The 27,946-nt window shown below is 45.0% G+C and overlaps 3 protein-coding genes and 1 pseudogene across 10 annotated transcripts in view; 1 reads left to right on the top strand and 3 right to left on the bottom strand.

Annotated features, from left to right (window-relative positions):
• Positions 1–345: 345 nt before the first annotated feature.
• PTRHD1 (peptidyl-tRNA hydrolase domain containing 1) lies at positions 346–2,817 on the bottom strand. The gene is made up of 2 exons (XM_032294313.1): positions 2,541–2,817; positions 346–681 (listed from the first exon to the last, which is right to left on the bottom strand). The coding sequence occupies exons 1-2, from the start codon at positions 2,790–2,792 to the stop codon at positions 511–513; spliced, it is 423 nt and encodes a 140-aa protein (XP_032150204.1). The 5' UTR covers positions 2,793–2,817; the 3' UTR covers positions 346–510.
• CENPO (centromere protein O) lies at positions 2,815–22,001 on the top strand. 4 transcript variants are annotated; one of them, XM_032294309.1, is made up of 8 exons: positions 2,815–2,916; positions 3,266–3,378; positions 8,324–8,493; positions 16,604–16,721; positions 17,766–18,025; positions 18,893–19,064; positions 20,110–20,281; positions 21,815–22,001. In XM_032294309.1, exons 2-7 carry the CDS (start codon positions 3,333–3,335, stop codon positions 20,244–20,246), a joined length of 903 nt encoding a protein of 300 aa, XP_032150200.1. In that variant the 5' UTR covers positions 2,815–2,916; positions 3,266–3,332; the 3' UTR covers positions 20,247–20,281; positions 21,815–22,001. The 4 variants fall into 4 exon arrangements, with proteins under 4 accessions (XP_032150200.1, XP_032150201.1, XP_032150202.1 ...); XM_032294310.1 differs by having other exon boundaries at positions 2,826–2,916; positions 3,270–3,378; XM_032294308.1 differs by having other exon boundaries at positions 2,858–2,939.
• Positions 11,956–13,224, bottom strand: LOC116562121 (annotated as a pseudogene). Its single transcript, XR_004273778.1, has one exon. The product of XR_004273778.1 is annotated as a zinc finger CCHC domain-containing protein 9 pseudogene (transcript).
• ADCY3 (adenylate cyclase 3) overlaps positions 21,646–27,946 on the bottom strand; it is a 101,263-nt gene continuing 94,962 nt past the window's right edge. For 3 of the 4 annotated variants that reach the window (XM_032294303.1, XM_032294305.1, XM_032294307.1), the window contains 6 exons: positions 27,417–27,575; positions 25,991–26,137; positions 25,292–25,411; positions 23,986–24,109; positions 23,204–23,328; positions 21,646–22,629 (listed from right to left, as the gene is read on the bottom strand). In XM_032294303.1, the coding sequence (XP_032150194.1) occupies positions 22,447–22,629; positions 23,204–23,328; positions 23,986–24,109; positions 25,292–25,411; positions 25,991–26,137; positions 27,417–27,575 (858 nt within the window). In that variant the 3' untranslated portion in view covers positions 21,646–22,446. The remainder of the gene's footprint in view (positions 22,630–23,203; positions 23,329–23,985; positions 24,110–25,291; positions 25,412–25,990; positions 26,138–27,416; positions 27,576–27,946) is intronic. The other variant, XM_032294306.1, reaches the window with a different exon arrangement.

Here is a 27,946-nt window from a genome sequence, read left to right as displayed (position 1 = left end):
ACCTCCTGGGTCCAAGCCATTCTCCTGCCTCAGCCTCCTGAGTAGCTGGGATTACAGACATGTGCCACCACACCCAGCTAATTTTGTATTTTTAGTAGAGACAGTGTTTCTCCATGTTGGCCAGGCTGGTCTCAAACTCCTGACCTCAGATGACCTGCCTGCCTTGGCCTCCCAAAGTGTTGGGATTACAGGCGTGAGCCACTGTGCCCAGCCAAACCTGGATGATGGAGTTTCCTTGATCCCCACAGGAGAGCATAACCAAATCTTCTATTTGAGTAATGATCCCCAGACAATACTGCTCACCCACCTTCCCCACTTGAACTTATTAATAATAATAAGAGGAAGTAGTTATTAGTGACAACTTTAATATGAACACGTGCTTAACCCTCAAGAAATTGTCACAACTGAAAGAGGGGAGCAAGCTGACACTGCAGGGAGCACACGATGCTTAGGAATGGGTGGCCTGCTGTTTCTGGATCCAGTTGATATTCAAGCATATCAAAGCAGCAGTCATTTGAACAGTCGGAACTTCTTCAAATACTGGCCCACTTCTTCCTTGGGGTAGGGCCGGAGAGCAATGCACGTGGCAATATTCTCTGGTTGCTCGAGCCATAGCATGTGGTCAATGTTCTTCTGTTGCAGGGTCTCAGCCAGCTCCTTTAGGGTGGTCTCATCTGGGGCCTAAAGGAGAACACAGAACACAAACTGAATAGCCCATTTAGGAAGTGTCAGAAGGCCAAAAAAGGTTTCAGGAGTCCTCGTAACTGAAAGTGGAATAACAGCTTTACCAAAGAAGGAGCTGCAGAACAACCATGCCATTCCTTGCTGCACTGGGGAGGGGAGAGAAGCTTCATATTCCTGTTCAGAAAATGGAGATTTGTATCTTCCCTCGTGAGATGCTGCATGCCCAACACACACATGTAATGTGTAATTCTGCTCTGCACGTTTTCTAGCTCTCCTATGGCTATGCCCATAATTTTAAGTGCCTCTGACTTTAACAGCTGCCCAGTGGAAGGATTTCTTCTTTTTGAGATGGAGTCTTGCACCGTCACCCAGGCTGGAGTGCAGGGGTGCGATCTCGGCTCACTGCAGCTTCTCCCTCCTGGGTTCAAGCGATTCTCCTGCCTCAGTCTCCCAAGTAGCTGGGATTACAGGTGCCTGCCACCACATCCGGCTAATTATTTTGTTTTATTTATTTATTTTTTTGGGACCGAGTCTTGCTCTGTCACCTGGGCTAGAGTGCAGTGGTGCCATCTCGGCTCACTGCAACCTCTGCCTCCTGGGTTCCAGCAATTCTCCTGCTTCAGCCTCCCAAGTAGATGTGATTATAGGCACCCACCACTACGCCTGGCTAATTTTCGTATTTTTAGTAGAGACGCAGTTTCACCATGTTGGCCAGGCTGGTCTTGAACTGACCTCAGGTGATCCACCCGGCTCAGCCTCCCAAAGTGCTGGGATTACAGGCATGAGCCACTTTGCCCAGCCTCTCTTCGTCCCTTTATAAAATAGGAGGATTAATGAAATTCGGCTCAGACCTGTGCCTGGCACATACTAAGCACCCAATAAATGTTAATCCTGGTATCGTCTTATATTTTGTTGGCCTTTCTGACTACAACAGCACCTCAACTTAACCAGTAGCAACTCCTAAGTCCCTTTCTTGAGTCATGACTAACAACTAAGAATCAGCAGACGTCTTTTAAACTCCGGGGAGTCACTTAATCTCTGTGGGCTTCATATCATCTGCGACAAGAGGAGTCTGAACCTGATTTCCTGAGGCCTCTTCCTAGGAAGAAAATCTAAGTGAAAAGCCAGCGGCTTCTGTTCTGCCTACTCAGATTCTCAAGACATTTTCCTACAGGTTACCGCTTGATGTTTCACTACCCAGCAGCAATTTTCTTGAACGATAATCTGTCTTTGCCAGTTACCCATGAAGGGATTACTCTCCCCCTCCACCTGAGTTCTGGCTTAATTAAAGCCGTTTTTCCTTATTATAAAATATGTGCTTAAGGTAGAAAATTTAAAAAATATAGAGAAGCATCAGGAAATAACCAAAATCTCACCATGTACTACTTAATATTTAGATATATTTCCTTAGTTTTTCCTTTCGAAGCCTGGATCATTCTGTATATATAGTTCAGTTAGCTTCGAATCATGAGCACTCTTCCAGGCCACTAAATATGCTTCAAAACCGTTAAGGGCTCCCATGATTATCCTTGTGCAAAGCTCTTTGGGTGCATCTGATTATTTTCTTAGGCTATATCTCGAAGCAGCAGGAGAGACAGAGTCAAAGGGTAAGGGTGAGATTTGCTTGGTCATCTGCAAAAAGAACCTAACTGCTATTTTAAAAGGGGTACCGATTTACACCCCTGGTGCCTGGTCTATCTGAGGCTAGGTTCAATTTTTACTAAGGTTTTTAATATTTATTTTCAAATAATTTGGCGTCCTACCCAGGTAAATACTCAGTTTGACTTCACTTTGCACTGACCCCAAGCGAGAGCCCTCGACGTCTCAGCACCTCCCCCTCCGCCCGTGTGCCTCACCTCAAGGACCACTTTGCGCATGCGCCCCAGCTCTTGGAGGTAAGCGGCTGTGTGCGGGTGGTCGCGGTGAGTGTGCAAGGCCGCGGTGGCCGCGTGACAAGCCTGCGCTACCAATGCGCCCGCCGGCCAGGAGAACGGAGCTTGTGATAGATCCTTTCGTAACACCAAGTATTGTACCAGGACCTGCGGCTCCGCCCCTGAGGCCGCCATCTTCCTGACCACCCGAAAGACCAGACCTACTCTCCGGAGCATGCTGGGATCAGGGCGGGGCCCTGAGCGCCGCCATGTTTTTGTACGGCAGTATCGCAAAGCACGCCGGGACCGGTTGAGTTGATTTTGAAGACGTGGATGGCGGGAATTCTCGCCCCTGGCCTGAGTGAGCCAGAAGGGAAAAAAAAGGTAGGGGAAAGACCCAGTGTTGGACCGGACAGTGGCCAGGGTGGGGGGCTGAACAGCCTTCTTAAAACTTCTTTCCTGGCTGGGAAGCCCGCTGGACGAGAGGAGCGGCGCCTTCGGGAGCGTTTAGGGGGCGCGGGGGTGGGCGTGGACTCTGCTGGCTCCGACACTGGGAGCTGGCGGGCGGCTCAAGGCCGGGGGTCCTAGCGGTGACATTTGTGTCGTCCGCGGCCCAGGGGTTGTGCGTGAGTGGTGTGTGCCCTGCCGTCTGATTTTGAATGAGAATAGATATGATATGACTCTGTTGCTTTTTTTTTTTTTTTAACCAGCAAGGACATTGAGGTCCCTATCACCGCTTGCTGGACAACTTCTTGAGAAGGCCCTTGGGAATCTGAGATGGAGCAGGCGAACCCTTTACGTCCAGATGGCGAGTCCAAAGGAGGTATTCAGAGGGTCGCCGCCTTCCCCTTCCTGCTGCTGCCCAAAGATGATCCGCAGGCTGAGAGAGCCCTTTCCTCCTGGAACTGACGTGAGACCTGGCCCCGTTTGGGAGCAGAATGGTGAAAGAACCTAACACTGAAGACAAAGGGACAGGCAGCCAAGACCATTCGAGGAGGAAAAATGGCTTCGTTTCTAGGCTCCCACCCGTTTTGAAACCGATAAGCTGCATCCGTCATGTGCTGTGTTTATATTCTGAACTAGGGTTCTAGCCAGGGGTCTCTTTCCTCTCCCTGGATTTTTTGGGCCATTTATGCATTACTCCTGAGGGAGGGCCGGTGCAGGGCCGTGACTTTGGTGTTGGTCAGAACTGGGTTTGAGTCTTGGCTCTGCCATTTTAAATATTGTGATCTCAGGCAAGTCAGTTTATTTTCTGCCTCAGTTTCTTCATCTGGAAAATGCAAGTGAAAATAGCGCTGTTGCGGTGGTTGTGGAAAAGGTGTTTCTTTTGTGGTGGAAAGGTATTCAGACTTTTCAAGTAAAGCATTTAGCACGTGTCTAATATATAGGAAGTATTCAATAAAAGGTTTAATTCTTTACATACTCTGTAAGTATCTTAAGATGTAGAAAGTGTTTAAAGAATGCTTTATTGTTAGAGTTGCTTAGAATTATGAACTCTTACTTAGTCCTTAGTCCTTTGGAAACTGAGATTTACATCCGAATTTCTGTCCAGAAGTAAAGTTGCTTTCCTCTTTAGTGCCCAGTAATATTTGTGGACAGTTTGGTTTTGTATGACTTTATGTCCTGTGCTACGAATACTTTTTAGAACTTTGAAATACTTAATCAAGCCTGATGCCTAAATCCACAGGGTTCTGCACTAGTACTTTGGGAAAGCTTGCCATAAAACCCAACCTAAAATATTACAGTTTTAAAAAGAATTTCTGAGTGTCTCAGTGAATTTGGCGACCCTACTTTTCTCTGGGTCATCGTTATCCTTGACAACTGAGAAGTAGCTATATTCAGCTTAAGATGGCTTAAGCTGAGACTTTAGATCATAAAAGTGTATGGGGTAAGATTTATTGTTACTTTAAGACTAAAAATAAGTTTGGTGACTTTATGTAGTAGAAACATGCTACACATTCAGGAGTAACCTACTCTCTAGTCCAGGCCTAATTTTGTTTCTGTTAAAATAAGCAGTGAGGTGGAGGTTTTGGATTATCTAGAGACTTAGACCAGTCCCCTTATTCTGTACCCAAAACAATATTTAAACATTTAGCTGTTACCCAGACTCGTTTTATCCCTCTGCTTCTGTCATTTCAGCTTTTTGCTTATGATTTGAAATCTCCCCACTCATTTGAGAAGGAAGGACATGGAATTTTAGTTGCGATCAGATGATTTATTCAAATGGGCAGGGATTTTGACCTTTTTTGTAACCTTTTTTTCTGACAAAGCTGACTGATGAGCATGAGATGCAATCATAACTTCCAAGGTAAAGCAGGCTCAGCAGATAGACTCTCTTTTCTGTAGTAGCAACGCTAAACAACAAGCTAACATAGTTTTGAACACCTGCTTATCTCAGAAACTTCGGGAACAATGATAGCTCCTCTTTTAGTAATGTAGAATTTCCATAAAATAGAATTTGGTCAGGCATCACCTGTGCCACTCTAAATTAAACCGTGTGTATGTGCTTTTCAGAGCACCTCCTGGTTGGACATTAAATAATTTTTGTAAGCTCTATGAGGACAGGAACTTCATTTTGCCACCACGGTATGAATAGTTTCCAGCATGGTCCTTGGTCTATAGTAGATTCTCGATACATAGTTGTTGGACAGAGAGATTTGTTAATAAAGCAGTGAATCACGTGCCAATTGTTAGGACTAATTTATTTAAAATTTTGGTATTTCACGAATATTATTGCAGTAATGTGGATCTTCCTGTGGACATATGCCAAGTGAACTAATCTCCAGCAGCAACATGCCTGGTTGTCCATGTTTTGGTAAATATTTCCAGAGTGTTTACCATGTGGCAGGCGTTGTGCCAGGTATAAGGGATACATGGGTGAACAGAAATGCACATGGCCCCTGATTTAGGAACTTTAAGGTTTGGTGAGAGATAAGCAATCAAATAATCACGCTAATGAATATACAATGAAAACTATAGGACTGGGTGCGGTGGCTCATGCCTGTAATTCTAGCACTTTGAGAGGCCAAGGTGGGAGGATCGCTTGAGCTCAGGAGTTTGAGACCAGCCTTGTAAACATAGTGAGACCCGCGTTTCTTATTTAAAACAAAACAAACAAAAAAACTATAATATTGTCTCAGGCTCTTTGAGATCTTATGTGCTGGCAGCTGACCTTGTTCTGAAGGTGCTACAAAGGTTTCCCTGAGGAACTACTGCTTGCATTGAGTGCTAACGAGCTAGAGTAACTGCAGGTGAAGGTGGATAAGGGGCCGTGGAAGAGCATCTGGTGTAGGGGGAATCAGGTTGGTAAAGAAGCTGGGCAGGTTTGAGAGGCTGAGAGGAGGGCTGTGTGGAAGAGCATTGAGAAGGGGCAGCATGATACTGACGAGGGCAGGAGAGACGCAGAGGCCAGTAGGCTTCGTAGGCAGTGTGCAGTCATCGAAAGGCTTTAGCCAGCTGGATGATGTGACACAATTTAGGTTTTGAAATATGCCTTCATTGTATGGGCCACCTAGGAAACTTGTAATCGGCCAGAAATGGTGGTGGCTTGAACTACAATGGTGGCAGTGCAGATGGGGAAAATGGAAATATTTCAGAGATACTAGGAATGTATATTCAGTAGGATTTGGTAACAGATTAGGACTGGGGCAGGAGAAGGTTTAAGGAAGAAAGTACCTGGCTTACACAGCTAAGTGGATGATGGTTCCAGTCATGGAGGGGTTTAGAGGGGGAAGATGATGAATTCAGTCTTGGACATGTTGATTCTCAGGTTTCTGTAAGTCTTCCAAGTAGATGCACTGAGAAGGCAGGTAGATATTCTGCTTTCTCAGGAGCAGGAGAGAGGTATAAGCTAAAGATACGTATTTGTGAGGCATTGACATATATGGCCATTAAGGCTGTGGGTACTGATGAGATTTCTTCTGGAGAAAAGAGGTCTTAGGACTGAGCTCTGGAAAATTTCAGCATTTAATGGTCAAGGAGGAGAGTAGCAGCCTGCAAAGCAGAAAGAGGGGTCAGAGCGGTAAAATGTAAGCTTCACAAAACCAAGGTGTTCATCTCTAGTTCATCACTGTGTTCCTAGTGTCTAAAATAGTGCTTGGCACAAAATAGATCTTAATAAACATTTATTCAACAAGGCAAACCAAGAGGCTGGTATGCTAAGATTCAAGGGAAAAGAGGATTTCGTGAAGGTGGTGATCAGTAGAAGCATGTAGCGCTGGGAGGTGAGATAAGGGCGCTCGAAAAATGTTCTTTGGGTTCAGCAGCATGGACATCACTGTTGATCTTAGAGTCGTTTTGTAAAATAATAGGAACAGAAGTGAGTTTCAAGTGGGTTAAGGTATGAGTCACGGGCAAGGAAATGGAGAAAGTGAGTACAGGTTGAGAACTGAAAATCCAAAATCTGAAATACTCCAAAATCGGAAGCACTGACATGATGCTCAAAGGAAATGCTTATTTCTGATTTTGAATTTTCAGATATGGGATGTTCAGCCAGTAAGTATAATGCAAATATTCCCAATTCTGAAATCAGAAACACTTCTAGACCCAAGACTTTCAGATAAGGGATACTCAACTTGCATGGACAACGCTTTTAAGTAGTTTTCCTGGAAAGAAAAAGAGAGAAAAGGGCAATGGTAGCTGAAGGGGATTTGTGAGCAAGAATAGGCCTGTGAGTGAATGTGTGTGTGTGTGAATGAGTGTGTGTATGAGTGTGTGTGTTTGAAGGCATTTGAGACTTGAGCATATGTGGAAGGGAAATGAACACAGCTGAGAAAATGGGTAACTGATCATTGACGGCTTCTGAGAAAGCAAGAAGGGATAGGCTTCAATGACGAAAATAGGATAATTCTGCATATAGTGTGTATCTGTTTCTATTTGATCTCACACAATTTTTTTTAATGGTTTTATTAGCCGTAAAAACTGTAAGAGGTTTCCAGTCTTAATTAGATGAGTGAATAAGTTTTTGGATTCTGTCCCAAGGCAAGGAAAGAAGATTAAGATTTTCATACATTTATCTATATGAATCCTACAAAATAGATGCCAGGTGTACTTAAGAAGCTCGATTAAATAAAGTCTGGGACTTCTTTTTTAAACAAAAAGAAGAGCAAGACAGAGTCTTGCTCTGTCACCCAGGCTGGAGTGCAATGGTGCAACCTTGGCTCACTGTAACCTCTACCACCCGGATTCAAGCAATTTTCCTGCCTCAGGCTCCTGAGTAGCTGGGATTACAGGCCCATGCCACCATGCCCGGCTAATTTTTTGTATTTTTAGTAGAGATGGGGTTTCGTCATGTTGTTCAGGCTGGTCTCGAACACCTGACCTCAGGTGATCCCCCCCACCCCCCTAACTTGGCCTCCCAAAGTGCTGAGATTACAGGCATGAGCCACCACACCCGGCCTTGAGGGGGATTCTCTCCAGCCCGTGGTAAAGCTAGGGAATCATCCTTTACACACTAGAGATGTGGATTTTCGATAAACTGCAGACCTAGATAAGACACTGCTGCCTAATCAGTGTGTGATAGTTCATGTCCTCTCTCAAGCTCTCTTTGAAGAGGATCCTGTTTTACATCACTCTTCAACCTACAAGGTTGATGATCTTTGATTTCAATTGTTAGCTTCCTTGGTTTTATAAATTGACAGATACCTAACAATTCAGCTGGCCACAAAGTTCTGGTAAAAAAGAGTCACCTGTTCTTCCCTGAGAGGAGTCTTGTTGCCACAGTGAAAGATCCTTGGCTTCTTGTGAAATTCTCCTTTTACTCTCCTTAGGTGTTTTAGCTCACTTGGAAAGGCTAGAGACCCAAATGAGCAAATCCCGTAAACAGTCTGAAGAGCCACAGAGCGTGCAGGCCCAGGAAGGTGCTCTTGGAACCAAGATTCATAAACTGCGGCATCTGCGAGATGAGCTGAGGGCAGCAGTGCGGCACCGGCAAGCCAGCGTGAGTAGAAGGGTGGCATCGGCCGTTCCTTTAGATTGTCATGAACAAACGTGATTTGGGAATTGGCGAATTGGCAAATTTTTATAATGTGTTTTACTTGTGATCTTACTGGATTGATTGCAGTCCTTGATCCCTCAAATGATCAAACCTGTAGAGTTGGCCGGGCTCAGTGGCTCATGCCTGTAATCCTAGCACTTTGAAAGGCTGAGGTGGGCCTATCACTTGTGGTCAGGTGTTCGAGACCAGCCTGGCCAACATAGCGAAACCCTGTCTCTACTAAAAATACAAAAATTAGCTGGGTGTGGTGGTGCGTGCCTGTAATCTCAGCTACTTGGGAGGCTGAGGCATGAGAATTGCATGAACCTGGGAGGTGGAGGTTGCAGTGAGCCTAAATCGAGCCACTGCATTACAACCTGGGCAACAGAGCAAGTCTCTGTCTCAAAAATAAAAAAATAAAAAAGCCTGTAGAGTTGCAGTGAATATCACTGTCACCTAACATTTGTCAGGCACTACTGATAAGCCAGGCAAGTTCTTCCTGACAGATTCTTAATCTGCCCTAATAAACAGCTACGTTCGTTACCTCAATCACGTACATATTGGGTATATACCTAGTGGAATTGCTGGCTCATAGGATAGGTATATCAGGTTTAGTAAATACTGCCAGTTTTTGAAAATAATTGTACCAGTTTGACATTCCCAGCAAGATTGTATAAGATTTCCATTGTTTTGCATTTTTACCAATACTTACAGTCACCTGACCTGAGTTGTTGATACTTTTGTCGTTAGCGACATTTGTCACCCAGACTCAGAACCTCACAGGGAACTCGACCCTTCCCTTTTTTCCGTTTTTTCTCTAGCTTAGGTTCAGTCAGCAAGACCTATCAGATTTTTCTTTTATATTGTCTCTGTCCCTCCTCCATTGCCACCCCTCAATTATTGGCCATATATGGAATAAATATCAGGTGATTTGGATGCCAGGATTATGACAGTAGTCTGCTAGTTGGTGCATCTTCTAGTATTTCTGCTTTTCCAATAAATCCTGCACAGCCAAGAAAATGCTTCATGAAACATCACACCATTTCTCTGCTCTAAAACCGTCAACAACCATTCATTGTCTATGGGATAAGGTCAGCTTCCCTCCTTCTCTTCCTTTTCCATCTATACCTCTCTTCCTTCCTCCCTTCTTCCCTTCATTTTTTTTTTAAGTGCTGTATATATATGAAGTGCATAAATCTGATGGACTTTGTTACAAAGTTAGCACAGCCAGGTGACTGCGACAGAGGTTCAAGTATAGAACATTACCAATACCCTAGAAGTCTCCAGTTTGCCTTGTCCTAGTCACTTCTCTTAAGGTAACCACTATTCTGATTTCTGTCACCATAGATTGGTTTTACCTGATTTTGAACTTTATATAAATGTTAGAAGTACAAACTCTTATGTCTGACTTCTTTTGCTGAATCTTAGGACTGTGAGATTCACCTACACTTTGCTTATAGTGGTCATTTTTTTTTTTTTCTTGAGATGGAGTCTCCCTTTGTCACCATGCTGGAGTCCAGTGAGTGGCGTGATCTCAGCTCAGTGCAACCTCTGCCTCCCAGGTTCAAGCGATTTTCCTGCCTCACGCACCCGAGTAGCTGGGATTACAGGCATGCACCACTACGCCCAGCTAATTTTTGTATTTTTAGTAGAGAGGTTTCACTGTGTTGGCCAGGCTGGTCTCGAAATCCTGATCTCATGATCTGCCTGCCTCAGCCTTCCTGAGTGCTGGGATTACACTTGTGAGCCACCGCCCCTGGCCTGTGGTCATTTTTTTTTTTATTGCTATACAGCAATTCTATTGTATGAGTATACTACAGTTTACCCTTTCTACTCTGGTGTCATTTGGGTTACTTCACTTTGGGACGATTATGAATGTTGCCGCTATTAACATTTGTGTTTTCCTGTCCTTTGGTATAAAAATATACGCATATCTATTGGGTATGTGCCTAGTCAGATTGCTGGGTCGTAGGATATGCATATTAGATTTACTAAATTCTGCCAGTTTTTGAAAGTGATTATACCAGTTTAACATTCCCATACCAATACTTGCTATTGTCAGTTTTTAAATTTTGTCATTCTGATGGGAGTATAATAATACCTCATTTTGGATTGAATTTGCATTTGCCTCCTAACCACTGATGGTGAATCCCTATATTGAACATTTGAAAATACTCTATTGTGAAGTGTGCTTTTTTCAAGGCTCTTGTGAAATTTTTATTAGATTGTCCAGCTGTTAAACTGGAGAAATCTTTACATATTTTGAAGGAGTTATTTGTTGGGTATCTGTGTTAGGGTCTTCCTTAGACCGTGGCCTGTCTTTTCACCTCTAATTGTATCTTGTGATGAAAAGAAAATCTTTATTTTAATGAAGTTTGATTTAGGAATTAAATTTTATTCTTAGTGCCCTTGTTTCTTGTTTAATAAATCTTTGTCTAACTTAAGATTATGCTGATCTTTTCCTGGTATTTTCTTTTTTCTGAGACGGAGTCTCACTCTGTTACCCAGGCTGGACTGCAGTGGCACTCCAGGAGGCTTGAACCCACCTTCTGGGTTCAAGCAATCCTTCTACTCAGTCTCCCGAGTAGCTGGGATTGCAGGCATGCATTGCCACACCCGGCTAATTTTAGTATTTTTAGTCGAGACGGGATTTCACCATGTTGGCCAGGCTGGTCTTGAACTCCTGACCTCAGGTGATTCACCTGCCTCAGCCTCTGAAGGTGCTCGGATTACAGGTGTGAGCCACCTCGCCTGGCCAGGAAATGCTGTTTTATTTCTAGTTTGCTAAAAAGTTTTAATCATGATATTAAATTTCATCAAATATTTTTACTGCCTTTATTAAGGAGATCATGTGTTTTCTCCCTTATTTTATTAATTTGTGATATATATTGATTGCTGTTTAAATGATAAATTGCCCTCACATTCTCAAACCTAATTTGGTTTGATGTATTATCTGTTTAATATAATGCTAAATCTGACTTGCTGATGTTAGTTATTAGAACTTTTGCATCTAAATTCATGAGAGAGATTGCCCTATGATTTTTTTGTAATGACTTTGTCAGGTTTTGGCATCAAGTTTTATGTTGGTCTCAGAAAGCAGATTGACACATTTTCTTTTTTTTCTGTTGTTTAAAAGAGTTTATATAAAATTGGTGTTATTTTTCCTTACATTTTGATAAGGAGTTCCCTGGTGAAGCCCTTTGGACCATCTCTGTGGAAAGGGTTTTTAATTTCTGATCCAATTTCTTTGATCAACATAAGCTGTTCAGATTTCCTTTTTCTTCTTGGGTCACTTTTGGTATGTTGCATTTTGCAGTTTGTCCATTTTATGTAAACTCTCACATTTAAAGTTTGAAATTTTTAAAAAATAACCTACTGTCTTGTGATTAGAATGGATCAGTGGTGTCTCATTTTTTTTTAACAAGCAATAGAAAATGCATTTTTATTCCATATTTTAAAAATACAGACTTTCTAGCAACTTGTACATTTCTATTATAATAATAAATTGATACTCTGAGCCAAGAAAACAGTATCACCAAACGTTCATTTGTATCCTTTGTTTAGGGGTGTTTCACATTTATGCATAATTTTGCTTTTATAAAAGATGATTGTTACAATTAGGTATACATCCACTTGATTATGCCTAAGTTCTGTCTCTTAAAATATGTTATTTTAGAGAACCCATTGAACCATCTTATTCTTTTCTTCAGTTTTCTCCAAACAGTGGTAGAAGTACTATTTGATGAACAGAATAAAGAAAATTGTTTTTGACCACACTCAGATCATACTTGATATCTACAGTATAGTCCTGGCTACAAGGGAGTCCGACTCTAACTTGTGAAGTGGGCTTGTTTCGAAAGTAAAAATGAGGTGGTAACTAATGATAGTGCTAGTTATTATCAAAAATTAACAACTTTAGGTATTTTTGTTTTGGGTTTTTGTGGTTTAGGTGCATCCAAAATTTCTTCATAATCTGCGCTCATTCCCTTTGCCCAGCGACCAACTGTGACCATTCGATCCGAATTCTGACTTTCCAGGCAATCTTTCTTTAAATGTTCCACGGAGCCACAAAGTTTGCAACCACCACCATCAGCATAGAGTCCTTTGGGATTATCAGGACAAGCTCTGGACAGGTGCCCCATTTCTCCACAAACAGAACATTTTGCAAAAGGAAATTCACCAAGAGCCGGGTCTACTTTAGCCTTACACTTGGTTATTTCGTGCTCTGTGGACCCACACTTGTAACATATTCCAGTGTCCATATCTTGATTTTCAAGGGCAGCAGGGCGATCTGTCATTCCATGACCAGGTTTTCTGCAATGGAAACACACCATTTCATTTTTCTTTGCCGCTTGTCTTTTTAATCTTCCTTCCGTCGACTGTCTTTAAAGCAACTGCAGTTTCTTCCCTTACTTCCTGTCTGTTGCTATAATTTGCCCATTGTGAACCATCTGTGAATTCTGTCTTAGGTATTCCATGAATCCATTCACATCTTCATTTAAGTACTCTTTTTTTCTTTTTGTGTTTTGCTTGGGGTGCATCATTTTTAAGGGATAGCCTATTGGCTTCAAGTTGTTTACACTTTGGTAGGTTTTGGCTTGTTCCCCCAAAGGATCCCTTCTTCGTGTCCTCCCATGATGTTGCAGGCAAGGGTATTTTGTTATATGTAGTATTAACTCGTGCTCACCTGGTCATAATTTCATCAGAGGTACCTCACTGCGCTACCGCACACGAATTCCCCAGAGCAGCTGAGTTAGCAAGCCAGAGAAGCCAGCCCTGATGTCTCATTTTTTATTCTGATATTGGTCATTTGTGCTTGCTCTCACTCTATGTCTGTCTCCTCTATCAGTCTTGTTATGTTTTATCATTTTTGTTCTTTTTTTCAAAGAACCAACTTTTGGCTTTGTTGATTTTGTGTCTTGTTCATTTGTTTTATATTTTCATTGATTTCTGTTCATTATTATTTCCTTCCTTTTACTCTCTGAATTTCAGTTGTTTTTTTAGCTTCTTGAGATGAATACCTATTGATATCATTTAGTCTTCTTTTCTCTTAAATACACAAAAGGTTAAAAATTTTCCCTTTAAGCATGGGTTTAAATGTGTCCCACAAGTTTTCTTTTTCTTTTTGTTTGTTTGTATTTTTTTCTGGTTTTGTTTTTCAGTTTTTTTAAATTTTATACCCCACAAGTTGTGATATATTTTCATTATCATTTCAATTCAAATAGTGTTAATTTCCATTGTGTTATCATCTTTAGCCCATGGATTTGTTTTATAAGTGTACGGCTTAATTTTCAAAAATTTGGATATTTGATTTTTTTTTAAGTTACTAATTTATAGCCTAATTCCATATGGTCGAGAATATGACTCAGCTTGTGGTCAGTTTTTGTAAATGTTCCATGTGCATTACATGTTGATTTTGCATTTGTTGGCTCTTGTATTGTATATATATCAAATAGACCTAGGGTGTTTATCATGTTGTTTAAACATCTTATATCCTTAGCTGGGCATGGTGGCACATGCCTGTAATCCCAGCTACTTGGGAGGCTAAGGCAAGAGAATCACTTGAACCTGGGAGTCAGAGGTTGCAGTGAGCCAAAATTGCACCACTCCACTCCAGCCTGGGCAACAGGCTTAAAAAAAAAAAACTTATATCTTTACTGATTTACTTGTCTACTTGTTTTATTAGTTACCGAAATAGATGTGTTAAAATCTCCCACTGTGATTGTAGATGAATTTTTCCCCTCTTATTCTATGTTTCTGTATATATTAGGTACAAACAAATTTAGGAGTACTGTAGCTTCCTGATTTAATTAGCTTTTTATTATTATGAAATATTCCTTTTAACTTTTAATTAAACTTCTTGCCTTAAAATCTATTTTGACATTGGCCGGGTGTGGTGGCTCTCACCTGTAATCCTAGCACTTTGTGAGACTGGGGTGGGAGGATCACTTGCGCCTAGGAATTTTAGATCATCCTGGGCAACAGAGTGAGAGCCCCCAATCTTTAAATAAAAATTAAAACGTTAAAAAAAATCTACTTTGATGAATGTTGGTACAACAATAACTTTTTTAGGTTAACGTTTACAGGGTAAGTTTTTTTTCTTTTTGAGTTGGAGATTGGCTCTTGTCGCCCAGGCTGGAGTACAGTGGCCCAGTCTCGGCTCACTGCAACCTCCACCTCCTGGGTTTAAGCAATTCTCCTGCCTCATCAGCCTCCTGGTTTGCTGGGATTACAGGCATTTGCCACCACGCCCAGCTAATTTTGTATTTTTAGTAGAGACAGGGTTTCTGGGGCTCCCATGTATGGTGTTTGTGTGTGTGTGTGTTTGTGACCTATATCTTACTAATTTTCTAATCTTATTTTTTTCTCTGTACTTTAATCTAGATATGAAAATATGCCAATATGCCTATTTTCCACTCCATGTAAGATCTTATTTGGCTAGTTGGCTTTTAAATCTATTAAAATTCTAATTTGAGTTACTGTCTTTTTTTTGGTTCTAAGATTTCCATCTGGTTCTTTTTTTATAGATTCCAGCTCTTTGGTCTGAGTTTCCATCTTTTAGCCTGTTTTAATGACCATGCCGTCATTTGAATAGCTGAATGCCCTGGCATCTGTTCTGTTGTCATTTTTCTCTCAGTTTTCAGTCATCTGTTTCTGTTTTCTGGTATGCCTATATATTTTTTTTATAAGTATTGTGTACGAAAAAATTTACAGAGCCCGGGCGCAGTGGCTCACGCACGTAATCCCAGCACTTTGGGAGGCTGAGGTGGGTAGATCATCCAAGGTCAGGGGTTCGAGACCAGCCTAGCCAACATGGTGAAACCCCTGTCTCTACTAAAAATACAAAAATTAGCCAGGCGTGGTGGTGCACACCTGTAATTCCAGCTACTTGGGAGGCTGAGGTAGGAGGATTGCTTGAACCTGGGAGGCGGAGGTTGCAGTGAGCCAACTTCACACCATTGCACGCCAGCCTGGATGATGAGCAAAACTCTGTCCCCGCAAAAAAGAAAAGACAAACATATGGGTTTTGAATATGTTATCTTCCATGGGCTTCAGTTGTGGTGGTCTGTTTCCAGTTTGCCCTTACTCCTAGGGTGTAGCCTTTTTAGGGCCCTCAATTGAAAGTTTTGGAGTGTGTTGGGATGGGTCTATTAAGGCTCCTCTTTCCTGGCAGGCCCTGAAATCCACATTTTGCTCTTGCAAAATCTCTGCTTGGCCTTTTCCCCTTTAGGAGCTTCATTCTGTTTGGTTTCTTGATCCCCGGTCACACCTGTGCAGTTTAGGAATTAGCAAATGCTGGGGCGGGGGGTGTGGGCAGGTTGCAAGCAGAACGTTGAGTTCCCTTTAAATTGTGCTTTGATACCATTAATATCCAGTGTTTGTTCTGAATGAAATGGCTGCAGAGTCTAGTTTACGCCTTTCTCTGTGGCCCAGTGTGCCTTGCATATGAATAAGGAAATGCTCTGAGCTGCTGGGATACCAGCTGACTTCGGAGCATTTGTCAGTACTCTCCAGTCCTGGCTATTTGGATCCTTCTGGAACACCTTGAAACCTTCAGTCCTTCTTTGGATCCTTCTGGAATGCTCTCTTTGCTTATTTCTTTTTGGTATTTTATCCAGCTTGCATAGTTGTTCTCAGGGTGGGTCAGCCTGGTACCCTCTGCTGGGTCATAGCTAGCAGCACCCATCTTGGAGCCCTGGCACTTGAAACCCTGCAGTCTGACAAGCCCAGCTTTCCCAGCCTTGCCTCTTCACAGCCACCTGTCTTGTCTACCCTGTGCTTAGCCTAGACTTTCCGCACAACCTTTTCTTGCTACTCTCTCAGTCTTCTCCATTCTCACCAAAATTTGAATTGTTCTCCAGACCAGCACAATCTCTACTTCTGATTCCTGGCATTGTGACCCATGAGATTCTTCCTTTGCTGTGAATTCACAGCAATAACTGACCGGCCACAGTAGCATTTCTTGACGTATTACATCATATGCCCTGCATTGAGCTTTTATCCAGTGCGGTGAGGGCGGGGACATTGTGGTGTACCCCTTTGTACCTAGATTGATTTGCTTCGTATCTTGCAGGTGAAAGCATCTATTGCCAACGTAGAACCCAACCTAGCAGTGGAGATGAGTGAGCAAGAAGTGTTGGAAGAGAAACTGGAAAATGTGAAAGCCGTTCTGCAGGCGTATCGTTTTACAGGTTTAATTTGTTGGGGTTTTTTTTTAACCTAATTTAGTCTGGGCCTGTCTCTAGTGAGTTAGTTTGCTAGATGTGTTATCAGTCCTGGCCTTATTTCATGATAATTTATGGTATTTTATACTTCCTGCCCTCATCTCTCTCTCTCTCTCTCTCTCACACACACACACACACACACACGCAGCTGACATGCTATTTGTAGGCCTGTCTTCACCTACAAGATTGGCTGGCCCCTTTGTACCGCAGCTCAGCTGGTGGCTGGTTTATTCCATTCATTTTATCAGTTTGTCACGTGCCAGACCCTGTGCAAGAACTCCCTTTACCACTGGCTTGTTTTATGCTACTAGTGAAATAGTTTGAACTTTCCAAATCTGTTCCGTAAATAGGGATTTATTCTCCCATCTATGCCACAGGATAGTTGTGGAAAGAACCGGGGATATGACAAATTATTTCACACTCAGGAAAAAAAAGAATAGCTATAATTTAAATTTTTGGCCTGGCACAGTGACTCACGCCTGTAATCCCATCAGTTTGGGAGGCTGAGGCAGGAGGATTGCTTGAGTCCAGGAGTTTGAGACCCGCCTGGGAAACATAGCAAGACCTCATCTCTACTAAAAATTTAAAAATGAGCCAGATGACGTGGTATGTGCTTGTGGTCCCAGCTATTTGAAAGGCTGAGATGGAAGGATCACTTAAGCCCAGGAGGTTGAGGTTGCAGTGAGCTGAGATCGGAGATCGTGCCACCGCACTACAGCCTGAGTGACAGATTGAGATCCTCTCTCAAAAAAAAGAAAAGAAAATAAAAATTTCTTAGTAATTTGACATTTAGGATGTTTTTTCATTTTTACCATTCTTCCGTGGTTTTAAACAACTCAGTCTCAAAGTGAGCCGGAGTCAAGGGGAAGAATGAGCCAATGATACTCATTCAACAAACATTTGTGCACAAAGTGTACATATTCTAGGCACTGTGGAAGCTACTGGAGGCACAGATGAGGAATACGTCACCGCGGCCCGCCGTCTGCTGAGGTGTCGTCTTCTTTGCCTCAGGCCTCAGTGGTAAACTGACCAGCCGAGGAGTCTGTGTCTGCATCAATACTGCTTTTGAGGGGAACCTGCTGGATTCCTATTTTGTGGACCTTGTCATACAGAAACCACTCCGGATACATCACCATTCAGTCCCAGTCTTCATTCCTCTAGAAGAGATCGCTGCAAAATACTTACAGACCAACATCCAGCACTTCCTGTTCAGTCTCTGCGAGTACCTGAATGCTTACTCTGGGAGGAAGTACCAGGCAGACCGACTTCAGGTATCTCTTTGGGATGTTATATGCCTCATTTGTGGGCCCAAGATAAATGTAAAAGGGGAAAGGGGGGGTGTTTTCTGTACTTTCAGTGTTTTGTAACTCTGAGTGAGAAGTTTGACCATTGCCTTTCTGATGTTTCTTACTTATACAGAAGCACTATTCCACCCTCTTTTCTTTTGAATCTCTGGATGATGTTGAGCTTGGGTAGTGGTTAAAGGGTTATGCACCTCTGAATGGTGGTCTTTAAGCTTTTTTCGTAAGATTGTAGAGTCCAGATGTTATACTTTTGATCCAGCAAGGATTTATGGGGTGCCTGCTATGTACCGCTCCGAGTGCCTTGCTGAACCTTGGGTATAGATCTTATTAGAAAGAGGACAGTGGTTTCTGCAGTGCCGTGGAAGAATGCTGTCCCTCTTCCTTCAACTCTAGCCTACCTTTTTGGGTTGCAGTTGAGCTAAGGTTGGGTGAAAAAAGTAGATAGAAAGTGAATGCTAATAGGTTCTAAGTGACTCCTGCAAGCTTAATGTTTCCCCCTCTGTGTATGTGGAATAACTCTGAAGCTCTCAGTTGTAGGTTTAACTGAAACTGAAACGTGGATGCAGTCATGAAGCACCTCAGCCAGTGAAATTTTTGCAGAAACAGTCTCTTGCGGAGCTGTACCCCTATAGGCCTCTCCAGGCTGCCACTGACTCTTAGTTATCTTACACATCTTTTCCATTAGCCCTTTTTTCAGACCCTTTCCTGTGCTTCATTTATTTCTCTAAAATGTAATTGATGACCCCTCTTTTTGGTTGACATAATTCAAGTGTCAGTAAGCACCACCTTTGGAACTGCAGTCATCCTCTACTTCATTTTGTTCCTTACCCCTAGAGTGACTTTGCAGCCCTCCTGACTGGGCCCTTGCAGAGAAACCCACTGTGTAACTTGCTGTCATTTACTTACAAACTGGATCCAGGCGGTCAGTCCTTCCCGTTCTGTGCTAGATTGCTGTATAAGGACCTCACAGCAACTCTTCCCACCGACGTCACTGTGACATATCAAGGTAAGGAGGCTGCCTCAGTTCAGAAATTCTCATATCCCAGTTTATTCGAGTGAAACAGGTAGAATCCATGAAGTAGACCTCGTGAGACATTTTCTTCTGTTTATATACTGTGAATTTACTCAGACCGGAAAGATAGAACATTCTTTATTTCTACCAATCTTTTCCTTCCTCTTTGTAAATGGTAAACATGATCATCCCCATTTTCCCTCCTCCTTTGCCCACCCAACACTGCCAGTGTTCTTGCAGCTTATGATTTGTTTTCACTGGGGGCTCTGCTTCAGGAAAGATAGCTAATGATAAGGCTGAGTCATGGGTCAGTTATGGTGAATGGAGCCAAATACTCATTTCACTATGAAGTCAAATGGACATGATGCGTCAGCACACACACACTCCTCCCTATGGAGCAGTCTCTAAATGGAAATTCTTCCAGACTGGCTGAGAGAGACACTTTTTGGTGACCCTGTTTCAGTTAAATGACATGGGCAATAACGAAAAATTGGTAAAATGTTTTGAGAAGGTGTCTTGCTCTTTCACCCAGGCTGGAGTGCAGTGGCCCGATCTTGGCTCACTGGAACCTCCGCCTCCCGGGTTCAAGTGATTCTCCTGCCTCAGCCTCCAGAGTAGCTGGGACTACAGGTGCACATGCCGCCACGCCCAGCTAATTTTTTGTATTTTTTATTGGAGATGGGGTTTCACCGTGCTGCCCAGGCTGGTCTCAAACTCCTGAGCTCAAGCAGTCCGCCCACCTCAGCCTCCCAGAGTGCTAGGATTACAGGCAGGAGCCACTGTACCTGGCTGGGTAAAATGTTTTTAGGAGGCAGAAATTTTGAAGCTGCCCCAGATTTCACACCATCAGTCTTTGACTTCTCTGAGCAGTCTGATTGAAGTCTCCAGTCTCAAGATTGTCCAATGAGGGGCAGCCTTAGTCCAGACCAAAAAAAAAAAAAAAAAAAAAAAAAAAGCTGTATGGGTCCAGAATATCAGCGATCCAGGCTCTGATTCCCCCAGTTGCACTGGATGAGATTGATGGAATCTTTCTTTTTAGGAGTGGACGCATTATCCACTTCATGGGAGGAGCAGCGAGCATCCCATGAAACTCTGTTCTGTATGAAGCCCCTGCATCAAGTGTTTGCTTCATTTGCAAGAAAAGGAGAAAAGTTGGATATGAGTCTGGTCTCCTAACAGAGTGTTTTCATGGCACTGGGAAAACATCAGAAGTAAGTAACCAGAACTGAAGACAGTACCAGGCAGGTGGGGCCCACCCCCCTGATGAAAACAGATGCCTACCTTTTCATCAGGATGGAAGAGCAGGTTTGAGTATAGACACTGGCGTTTTGGAACAATTCCCATGATTGTCTGGTCACTTAAAATGCTCAAGATCATGTTTTTTCAAGGTATTATCATACATGTTAGCTGAAAATCAGAAACATCTGTGGGGCAATAAAAGCCATTTTTTGTAAAAGGTGTATCACTCAAGAAGTACTTATGAAGAAAATATCTGTGGAAAAATATCAAGTTACTGAGGGCATTAAGTTCTGGGAAAGACAAGGCAGTTGTCACAATAACTGCAACTAATTTAATGCCAGGAATAGAGATGCCAAAAATCCTAAAATTCTCAGAAAGGGCCCTCACAGAAATGTAGCACTCCACTCAAACTGCAGTAGCTTGATTCTGCTGAGAAACACTGATCTAAATAAGTGGAAAAATAACCCGCATTCACTAATGAAGATAATAAAGACCCAGTACCATTTTTTTTTTTTTTAAAGGAAAGTACTTCTAGCTTTAATGGAAGCTTTTAGTAATTCTTCCTCATTTTCCTGTTTGAAACTTTTGAAAAGGAAGTTCTTCAGTGTTTGGTCAGGAACAGCACGTTCTAGGCCACTGCTTTATGAAGCATATGTGTGAGAAAGCAGTGGAGATAAAATAATCAGGGTCCAATGTGTCTTAAGATTTTGTTTCCTGAAACAGATTGTAGAGCTCTGAATGTACTAAGTAAGTCCCCTCGGAAAAAGCACGGTTAGAAATCTGCCCATAAACTCAGTGTTGTCGTGAAGGAAAGCGGGTGTCCCCCAGGTCTTCCCTCTCCTGCAGGCTCTCCAGTTAGTGTTCTGATTTACCCGTAACTGTGGGCCTCTCATCTTCTGGCACCTCTGGTTCCTTGGCATGTGGGGTCACAGATGTGAAAACCTGTGTCTGGCTGACCTGGTTCTCGTGTTTGCATCCCTAGCTTGCCTTTGCCCGGGCATAGATAGGAGTTATGACTGCCCAGGGCCCAGGGCCACGTTCAGACTTCGCCCTGCAGTGGCCACTTCCTAGACCTTGTGGTCATTAAGTAACCTCCATGTGGGAGAGCTCCAGCGAACTCTGGGAGCAGTGCAGGGTACTAAAGCTGGCTTGGACTACCCTTCTTTAGAAACAGAATAAAATAGAGACGGGGCTGGGCAGCAGTTCTGGGGTACAGTGGGCTATGGTGAGACCTTCAAGCTTTTGCCCTCCAGGCCTGTGGTGGGGCCCAGTGGCATGAGTCAGCAAGGTATCAGCACTCCTCTGGTATTAACAGAATTTCCACAGCCACTTTCAAGTTGAATAAAGCTTTTAATAAAAGTCTTATTCTTTGTCAAATTCTCTCTTAAAGCAGTAGCAAAGGCGACTGTAGCAAGAGCTCAAAGGCAAGGCAATATCGGAAAGTGTATTGAACAGAAGATTAAAAATATAAATGTAGAAGATCTGTTTATATATTTTTCTTTCAGAAATAAATCCCTCCCCCGCCCGTGCCAGGTGAAAGGAAATATTGCACTTTCTGCTCTCATGACTAAGGAGACGGGTTCCAGAAGAACCTTTCAAGATTACCAGGAACATCAGGATGAGGGCCGTCTCAGTGAACTCGGACCATGTGGAGATAACCGGTCTCCAGCCTGAGCTCCCTTCAGAATGGGAGCAAAACGTTTCCAGCCGTGTCCCGCCGCCCCAAGCCCGTCTGAAACAGAGCTTCTCTGCCTGTGCTCCGTCCACAGTCCTGGTCAGCCCCGCGGCAAAGGCAGCATCGTCCCAGCTTTGCCACCCTCCTGCTCACAGTGGCCAGGGCCCCTCAGGGTCATGGAGGGCAGGGATTGGAACTAGGCTCTGGAAGGACCGTTCAGCCCTACACCTAAGACCCCTACACTGGGGACACTACAGGCACACTGAGGAAGAGCAGGGCCACCCTCAGAGCTCCCACGTCCACGAACGCACAAAGGCTGAGGAGATTCTAAACCTAAAGTCGGTGAGTGCACTTCAATCCGGGAAGGTCGGGACTTGGTCATGTGTCCTCTCCCAAGGCCTTTCTTCAGTTCCAAAAGATAAATTCTCCCTCCCAGTCTGGGCTGTCGCAGGCTAGAGGCATTCAGGAGCTGTCCTCCACCTGGTGGGGCAGCGTGACGGGGGGGCCGTTGGGGAAGGCGGTGGGCTTCTCCCGCCCCTTCAAGAAGAAGGTCAGCAGCTCCCCCTTCCCCTTCACAAAGATGGGGCCTCGCCTGACAAAGCGGAAGCCGTACTCTCGGAGGATGACTTGGGTTTCTTCTACCACCTGGGGAGGAGGGAGAGCAAGAACATGGTGGCACAGGAGGAGCTGAGCACTGATCCACACGGTGCCCACATGTGATCCACGGGTCCCAGGCGGTACACGGCCCTCAGCACCCTCCCAGCGCCAAGCCCTGACTTCCACCTGTGGTGAGCAGCAAGTGGGCAGCGGAGCACTGGAGTGAGTGGCTGGAGGCCTCTGTCCTAGGACGGCATGGGCCTGGGTGGCAGCACTGTTGCCTGGACACTCACTCTCTGTTCTTCTGTCCCCTTTTGCCCCTTTTGTGGAGCTTTTCTGCCAGACCCCATTGACACAGACACAGGACGGCTGAAGATTCATACCAAGAGGCAGACTAGACTCATCCAGAACTTCAACCCAGATTTGGTGGATGGGTGGAATCGTTTGCCCCTGTGCTAAGGCTAGCTACGGCAGAAACTCCTTCCCACTCGCCCCTTGCCTCTGCCTGCGGACTTACTGTTCGGGGCCCAGGATGGGAGGCAGGGGCGCGTGGGGAAGCCCTGTTCTCATTTGTTCCCATGCCCTGAGTCTGAGCACGCCCCAGCTCTGCTGCTGGACATACCTGAATGTTACCCATGACCCCCGTGGATTCCATCCTGCTGGCCACATTGACTGTATTGCCCCAAATGTCGTAGTGTGGTTTCCGGGCTCCGATGACCCCAGCCAGAACCCCGCCTTTGTTCATGCCTGGGGTGGAGGCATAAAGGTCAGCACAGCCACAGGCCAAACCCTGTCCTGAGCCTCAGAAGCCATCAACTCCCCTTATAGAATTTGTCATCAGACCTGTACCACAAAGCTCCTAATTTTGTAACACATCATTGTCCTTGTTCAACTTGGCTGTGTGCTACTGGAGGGTGGAAATCACACCTCCCGTTCATCCACGTGCTTGACAAGTGTCAGCTGCCACCCGCCCCCCAATATGCAGATTTACTCCGCATGGTAGTGGCCAGCTTCTGACACACCGGGTATTTCAAGTCTCCTGTGACCTTGTTCAGGAATGAGAAGCTCCCCTCAATGGGAAGTAGCAGGTGATCTTAACTCCTTTCAAAGAGCAGGCTGGTCTGGGAAGCCATGCCCTCTGCAGGCACAGAAACCCCTCTGGAAATGGATCACAAACTCACTTCTCAGTGAGGTAGGCCAGGCTACAGGTATAGCCTGACCCTTACATCATAAAGGTTTTTGGTTTCGTCATATAGAGGAGTGTGGACTAAAGGTCCTTCAGGTTCCCTAGCCCTGTGAGTGTGTGAACCTCCCTACGCGAATGCCTCAGTTATCCTCGTCTCCTGTCTCTCCTCCTGGTGGGAAGGGAGCCTGCCGCAGGGCTGGCCGGCCAGGAGTGCTTACCTATGCGCAGCATGAAGTTGTTGAAGGACTGGTTGTTGATGTTGGTGAGCGTATCCTTCATGGCCAGTGCGAAGTCAGCCAGGTCAGCCAGGTGCTGCCAGCGCTCTCGATCAGACTTGTCCTCCTGTGCCAGGGGACAGTGGAGAAAGTGTCAGGGCACAGTCACTGCAGCAGCCTGCTCTGTTGCCTTACTTGGCAGTGTTCTGGGGTGGGTTCCCTATACCTAGATGTTCACAGCCTATTTCCCTTTCTTCCACAAAGGAGTTGGCAGCCTTGCCAGCTCTAGCTTGCCACTGTGACGAAGCTCACGTGTGTCCCTCTAGCAGGTTTAGGCAACAACTGGGCAATGAGGGTAGAGAAGACAGACCCATGAGTCTGACTTCGAGATGGGCCTCTTCGCCTTGGCTGGCCCTGGCCCTTAGGTTTGTCAAGTTGTCCTTGTTTGGATCCTTCAACTAGGTGATAAGCACTGGAGGGGGATGGCCCACCTTGGACATGGGTTTTTTTTTTTTTCTTTTGAGACGGAGTCTCACTGTTGTCCAGGCTGGAGTGCAGTGGCACAATCTTGGCTCATTGCAACCTCTGCCTCCTGGGTTCAAGTGATTCTGCTGTCTCAGCCTCCTGAGTAGCTGGGACTACAGGGACGTGCCACCACGCCTGGTTAATTTTTTTTTGTATTTTTTGTAGAGACGGGGTTTCACCATGTTACCCATGATGGTCTCAATCTCCTGACCTCGTGATCCACCCACCTCAGCCTCCCAAAGTGCTGAGATTACAGATATAAGCCATCATGCTGGGCCTTGGATATGTTTCTTTAACCTCATCCCTACAATAGAGAGGGCCATGGGATGGTCACAGAGGTAAAACAGGTTGATGCTGTTTTAAGACCAAAGCTTGGGACCAGGGCCCCTTCACCGTGTTTTCTATCCTGGGCTGAATACAGGTCTAAATTAGCTTAACAAAAGTTCTGACGGCCACTCTGGAAGTTTCCATTGTTACATGATTGCATAGATGGTTCCTGTCCCCAGTTCCTATGAAAGCACAGAGCCTTAGGGGGTCTGGCCACAGAACACAACCATCTTAGGCCTGAGCTGTGAACAGCAGGGGGTTTTATGTCTGTTCTGTTTCTCTGCTTGTCAAACCTTCTCAATAAACCCTGTTTCTTATTTGTTTACATGGTGCTCCTGGTGTGTGTCTGGGACCCCTTTGCACCACAGTGCTTGTTTCCCGCATGCTGGGTCTGGGCTGCCAATCTCTGGCCTGGGGGCAGAGCCTCGTCTCCTCTCTGGTCACTGAGGTTACCTACCTTGTTGGAGCTGGTGTAGCCATTGGTGTTGACGTCGGGGGTGACTCCTGAGGCTGCCATATACGTGCTGCCAATGGTTTTGATCTTGGTGATCACCCGGAACTTGGGATTATCCAGGAGCTGAGGCCAGGATTCAGGAAAGAATTGTCAGCAGAGTCAAGAGAGATGAATGAGCCAACCCAGTGACACACGTGCCTGTTGACAAGGACCCCGCAAAACCCAAGAGATGGCTTCCTTTCAAAGTTTTTACTTATTCTACCGCTTATATGCCACATGATCCTGGGAAAACTTCCTGACTTTTCTGGGCCTCACTTTCCACAATCTCAACATTGACATAAAATTGCCAGTGTCCTAGGGCGGCTAAGCATGTGTGTAAAAGCATTCTCCCTGGTATACAGGTTACCCAATCAATGCTGACCAGCTCTGAATTTGAGGGGAGAGGAAGAGAGGGGTGTCAGGATGTTTCTTGGCCAGCTTCATCCCCTGTGACCCTGTGGGTGATGTCCCAGGCTCCCACCTCACCTCCCTCTTCCCGGCCCAGCAGTTCCAGGTGGCTGTGGAAATCCGTATACTGCAGAAGGGGCTTATCTGGAAAATAGAGCCACTCTAGAGTGACTCCAGATTCCCTGGCTTGTGCAGCCTATGTGATGTGGAATGGGCCAGCTTCATGGCCAGAGTGCGGGGTGGATGGACACTCACAGAGTCAAAATCCGAGATGATCTCATTGAGGAAACGCAGACACTCAATGCCACCATTGTTGATGCTCTCCTCTGTGTAGAAGTCGGCAAAGTTGGGCAGGGAGGCAAACATGACTCCAATCTCATCATACGTCTGGCTGTACAGCTCCTACAAAGAGGCAGGGCCGAAGGCTCAAAGCACGTCTGACTGACAGGATGATGTGCTGGAGAAATGCGCCTATCTTCCACACACGACATGGGCACTCAGCATTTTGGACTCACACATCTCTTAGATTATCCCAGGTTTTTTCTTTTTTTTTTTTTTTTTTTTGGAGACAGATTTTCACTCATGTTACCCAGGCTGGAGTGCAATGGCGCGATCTCGGCTCACCGCAACCTCCGCCTCCTGGGTTCAGGCAATTCTCCTGCCTCAGCCTCCTGAGTAGCTGGGATTACAGGCACGCACCACCATGCCCAGCTAATTTTTTGTATTTTTAGTAGAGATGGGGTTTCACCATGTTGACCAGGATGGTCTCGATCTCCTGACCTCGTGATCCACCCGCCTCGGCCTCCCAAAGTGCTGGGATTACAGGTGTGAGCCACCGCGCCCAGCCTATCCCAGGTTTTTTTTAAGGGTCTGGGTCTTGCTGTGTTTCTCAGGCTGGAATGCAATGGCAGTAAACAAGCACGGTTAGGTATGGCTGAAGCGCACTGCGGCCTTGAACACAAGGCGTCTGGGACAACAGGCATGGCTGTAGATTATCCCAACTCTGAATAATTTAAAAGTAGCTCATCACTATTTTTTTTTTTTTTTGAGACTGAGTCTGGCTCTGTCACCTAGGCTGGAGTTAGAGTGGGGCAATCTCAGCTCACTGCAACCTCCACCTCCTGGATTCAGGTGATTCTCCTGCCTCAGTTTCCTGAATAGCTGGGACAACAGGTGTGTACCATCAAGTCCAGTTTATTTTTGTATTTTTTAGTCGAGACAGGCTGGTCTCAACTTCTTGACCTCAGGTGATCCACCTTGGCCTCCCAAAGTGCTGGGATTACAGGAGAGACACCCCATGCCTGGCTATTACTTTGAATAAGTTTTAAAAACAGCTTCTTTAGTTCCTCTAACGGCCCCAGCTGTAAGAAAAGGGTACAGTGAAGCTGGGAACCACTCTGTTGCAAGAAGTTCACAGACAACAGAAAGGTGGGCTCTAGCCAAGGCCTTGTCTTCTGACACATGGCCTCAGAGCTGTGTGGCCCACATCACGATGCCCACAGCAGTGCCCTTCACAAGCCACAGAAGCTCCTCTTTTGCTGATACTGTGTATGCTGTTTAGATTCAGCCCTACCTGAGCCCCAATCCCCTGTCCTGAGAAGGCCTGGCCCAGGGGGGCTCCCTGAAAGAACAGATGGAGACAAATGGCCTCATAGCTCCAGGCTGAGGCCACACTCCTCACCTCATCTCTCTTCTTGGACCCCAGGAAATGGCGTGCCACGTGCTCAGGCAGCATGTTGGTGACCAAGGCCTCGTTCCAGCGTCGCATCTCATAGACACGTTCCTTCTGGCCGTGGACCTCAATCTTCCACAAGAAAAGTGTGCGTGCCAGTTTTTCTACCTACGGGCACAGATAAGGCGAGGCATGTGCTCTAAGCTGGCCATTGGATAGAAGGATGAAAAACAGGAACGGCTGGGCATGGCGGCTCACACCTGTAATCCCAGCACTTTGGGGGACCGAGGCAGGCGGATCACAAGGTCAGGAGTTCGAGACCAGCCTAGCCAATATGGTGAAACCCCATCTCTACTAAAAACACAAAAATTAGGTAGGCATGGTGGCGGGCACCTGTAATCCCAGCTATTCAGGAGGCTGAGGCAGGAGAATCACTTGAACCCAGGAGGCAGAGATTGTAGTGAGCCAAGATTGCGCACTACTGCACTCCAGCCTGGGTGAAAGAGTGAGACGTCTAAAAAAATAAAAACAGCACTGTG

The sequence above is a fragment of the Sapajus apella genome, unplaced genomic scaffold (genome assembly GCF_009761245.1).
Source record: "Sapajus apella isolate SASKATOON/1434 unplaced genomic scaffold, GSC_monkey_1.0 scaffold31, whole genome shotgun sequence".
NCBI classification, from domain to species: Eukaryota; Metazoa; Chordata; class Mammalia; order Primates; family Cebidae; genus Sapajus; species Sapajus apella.
Note: the sequence above shows the minus strand (reverse complement) of the source record. Positions and strands in the feature narration are given on the sequence as shown.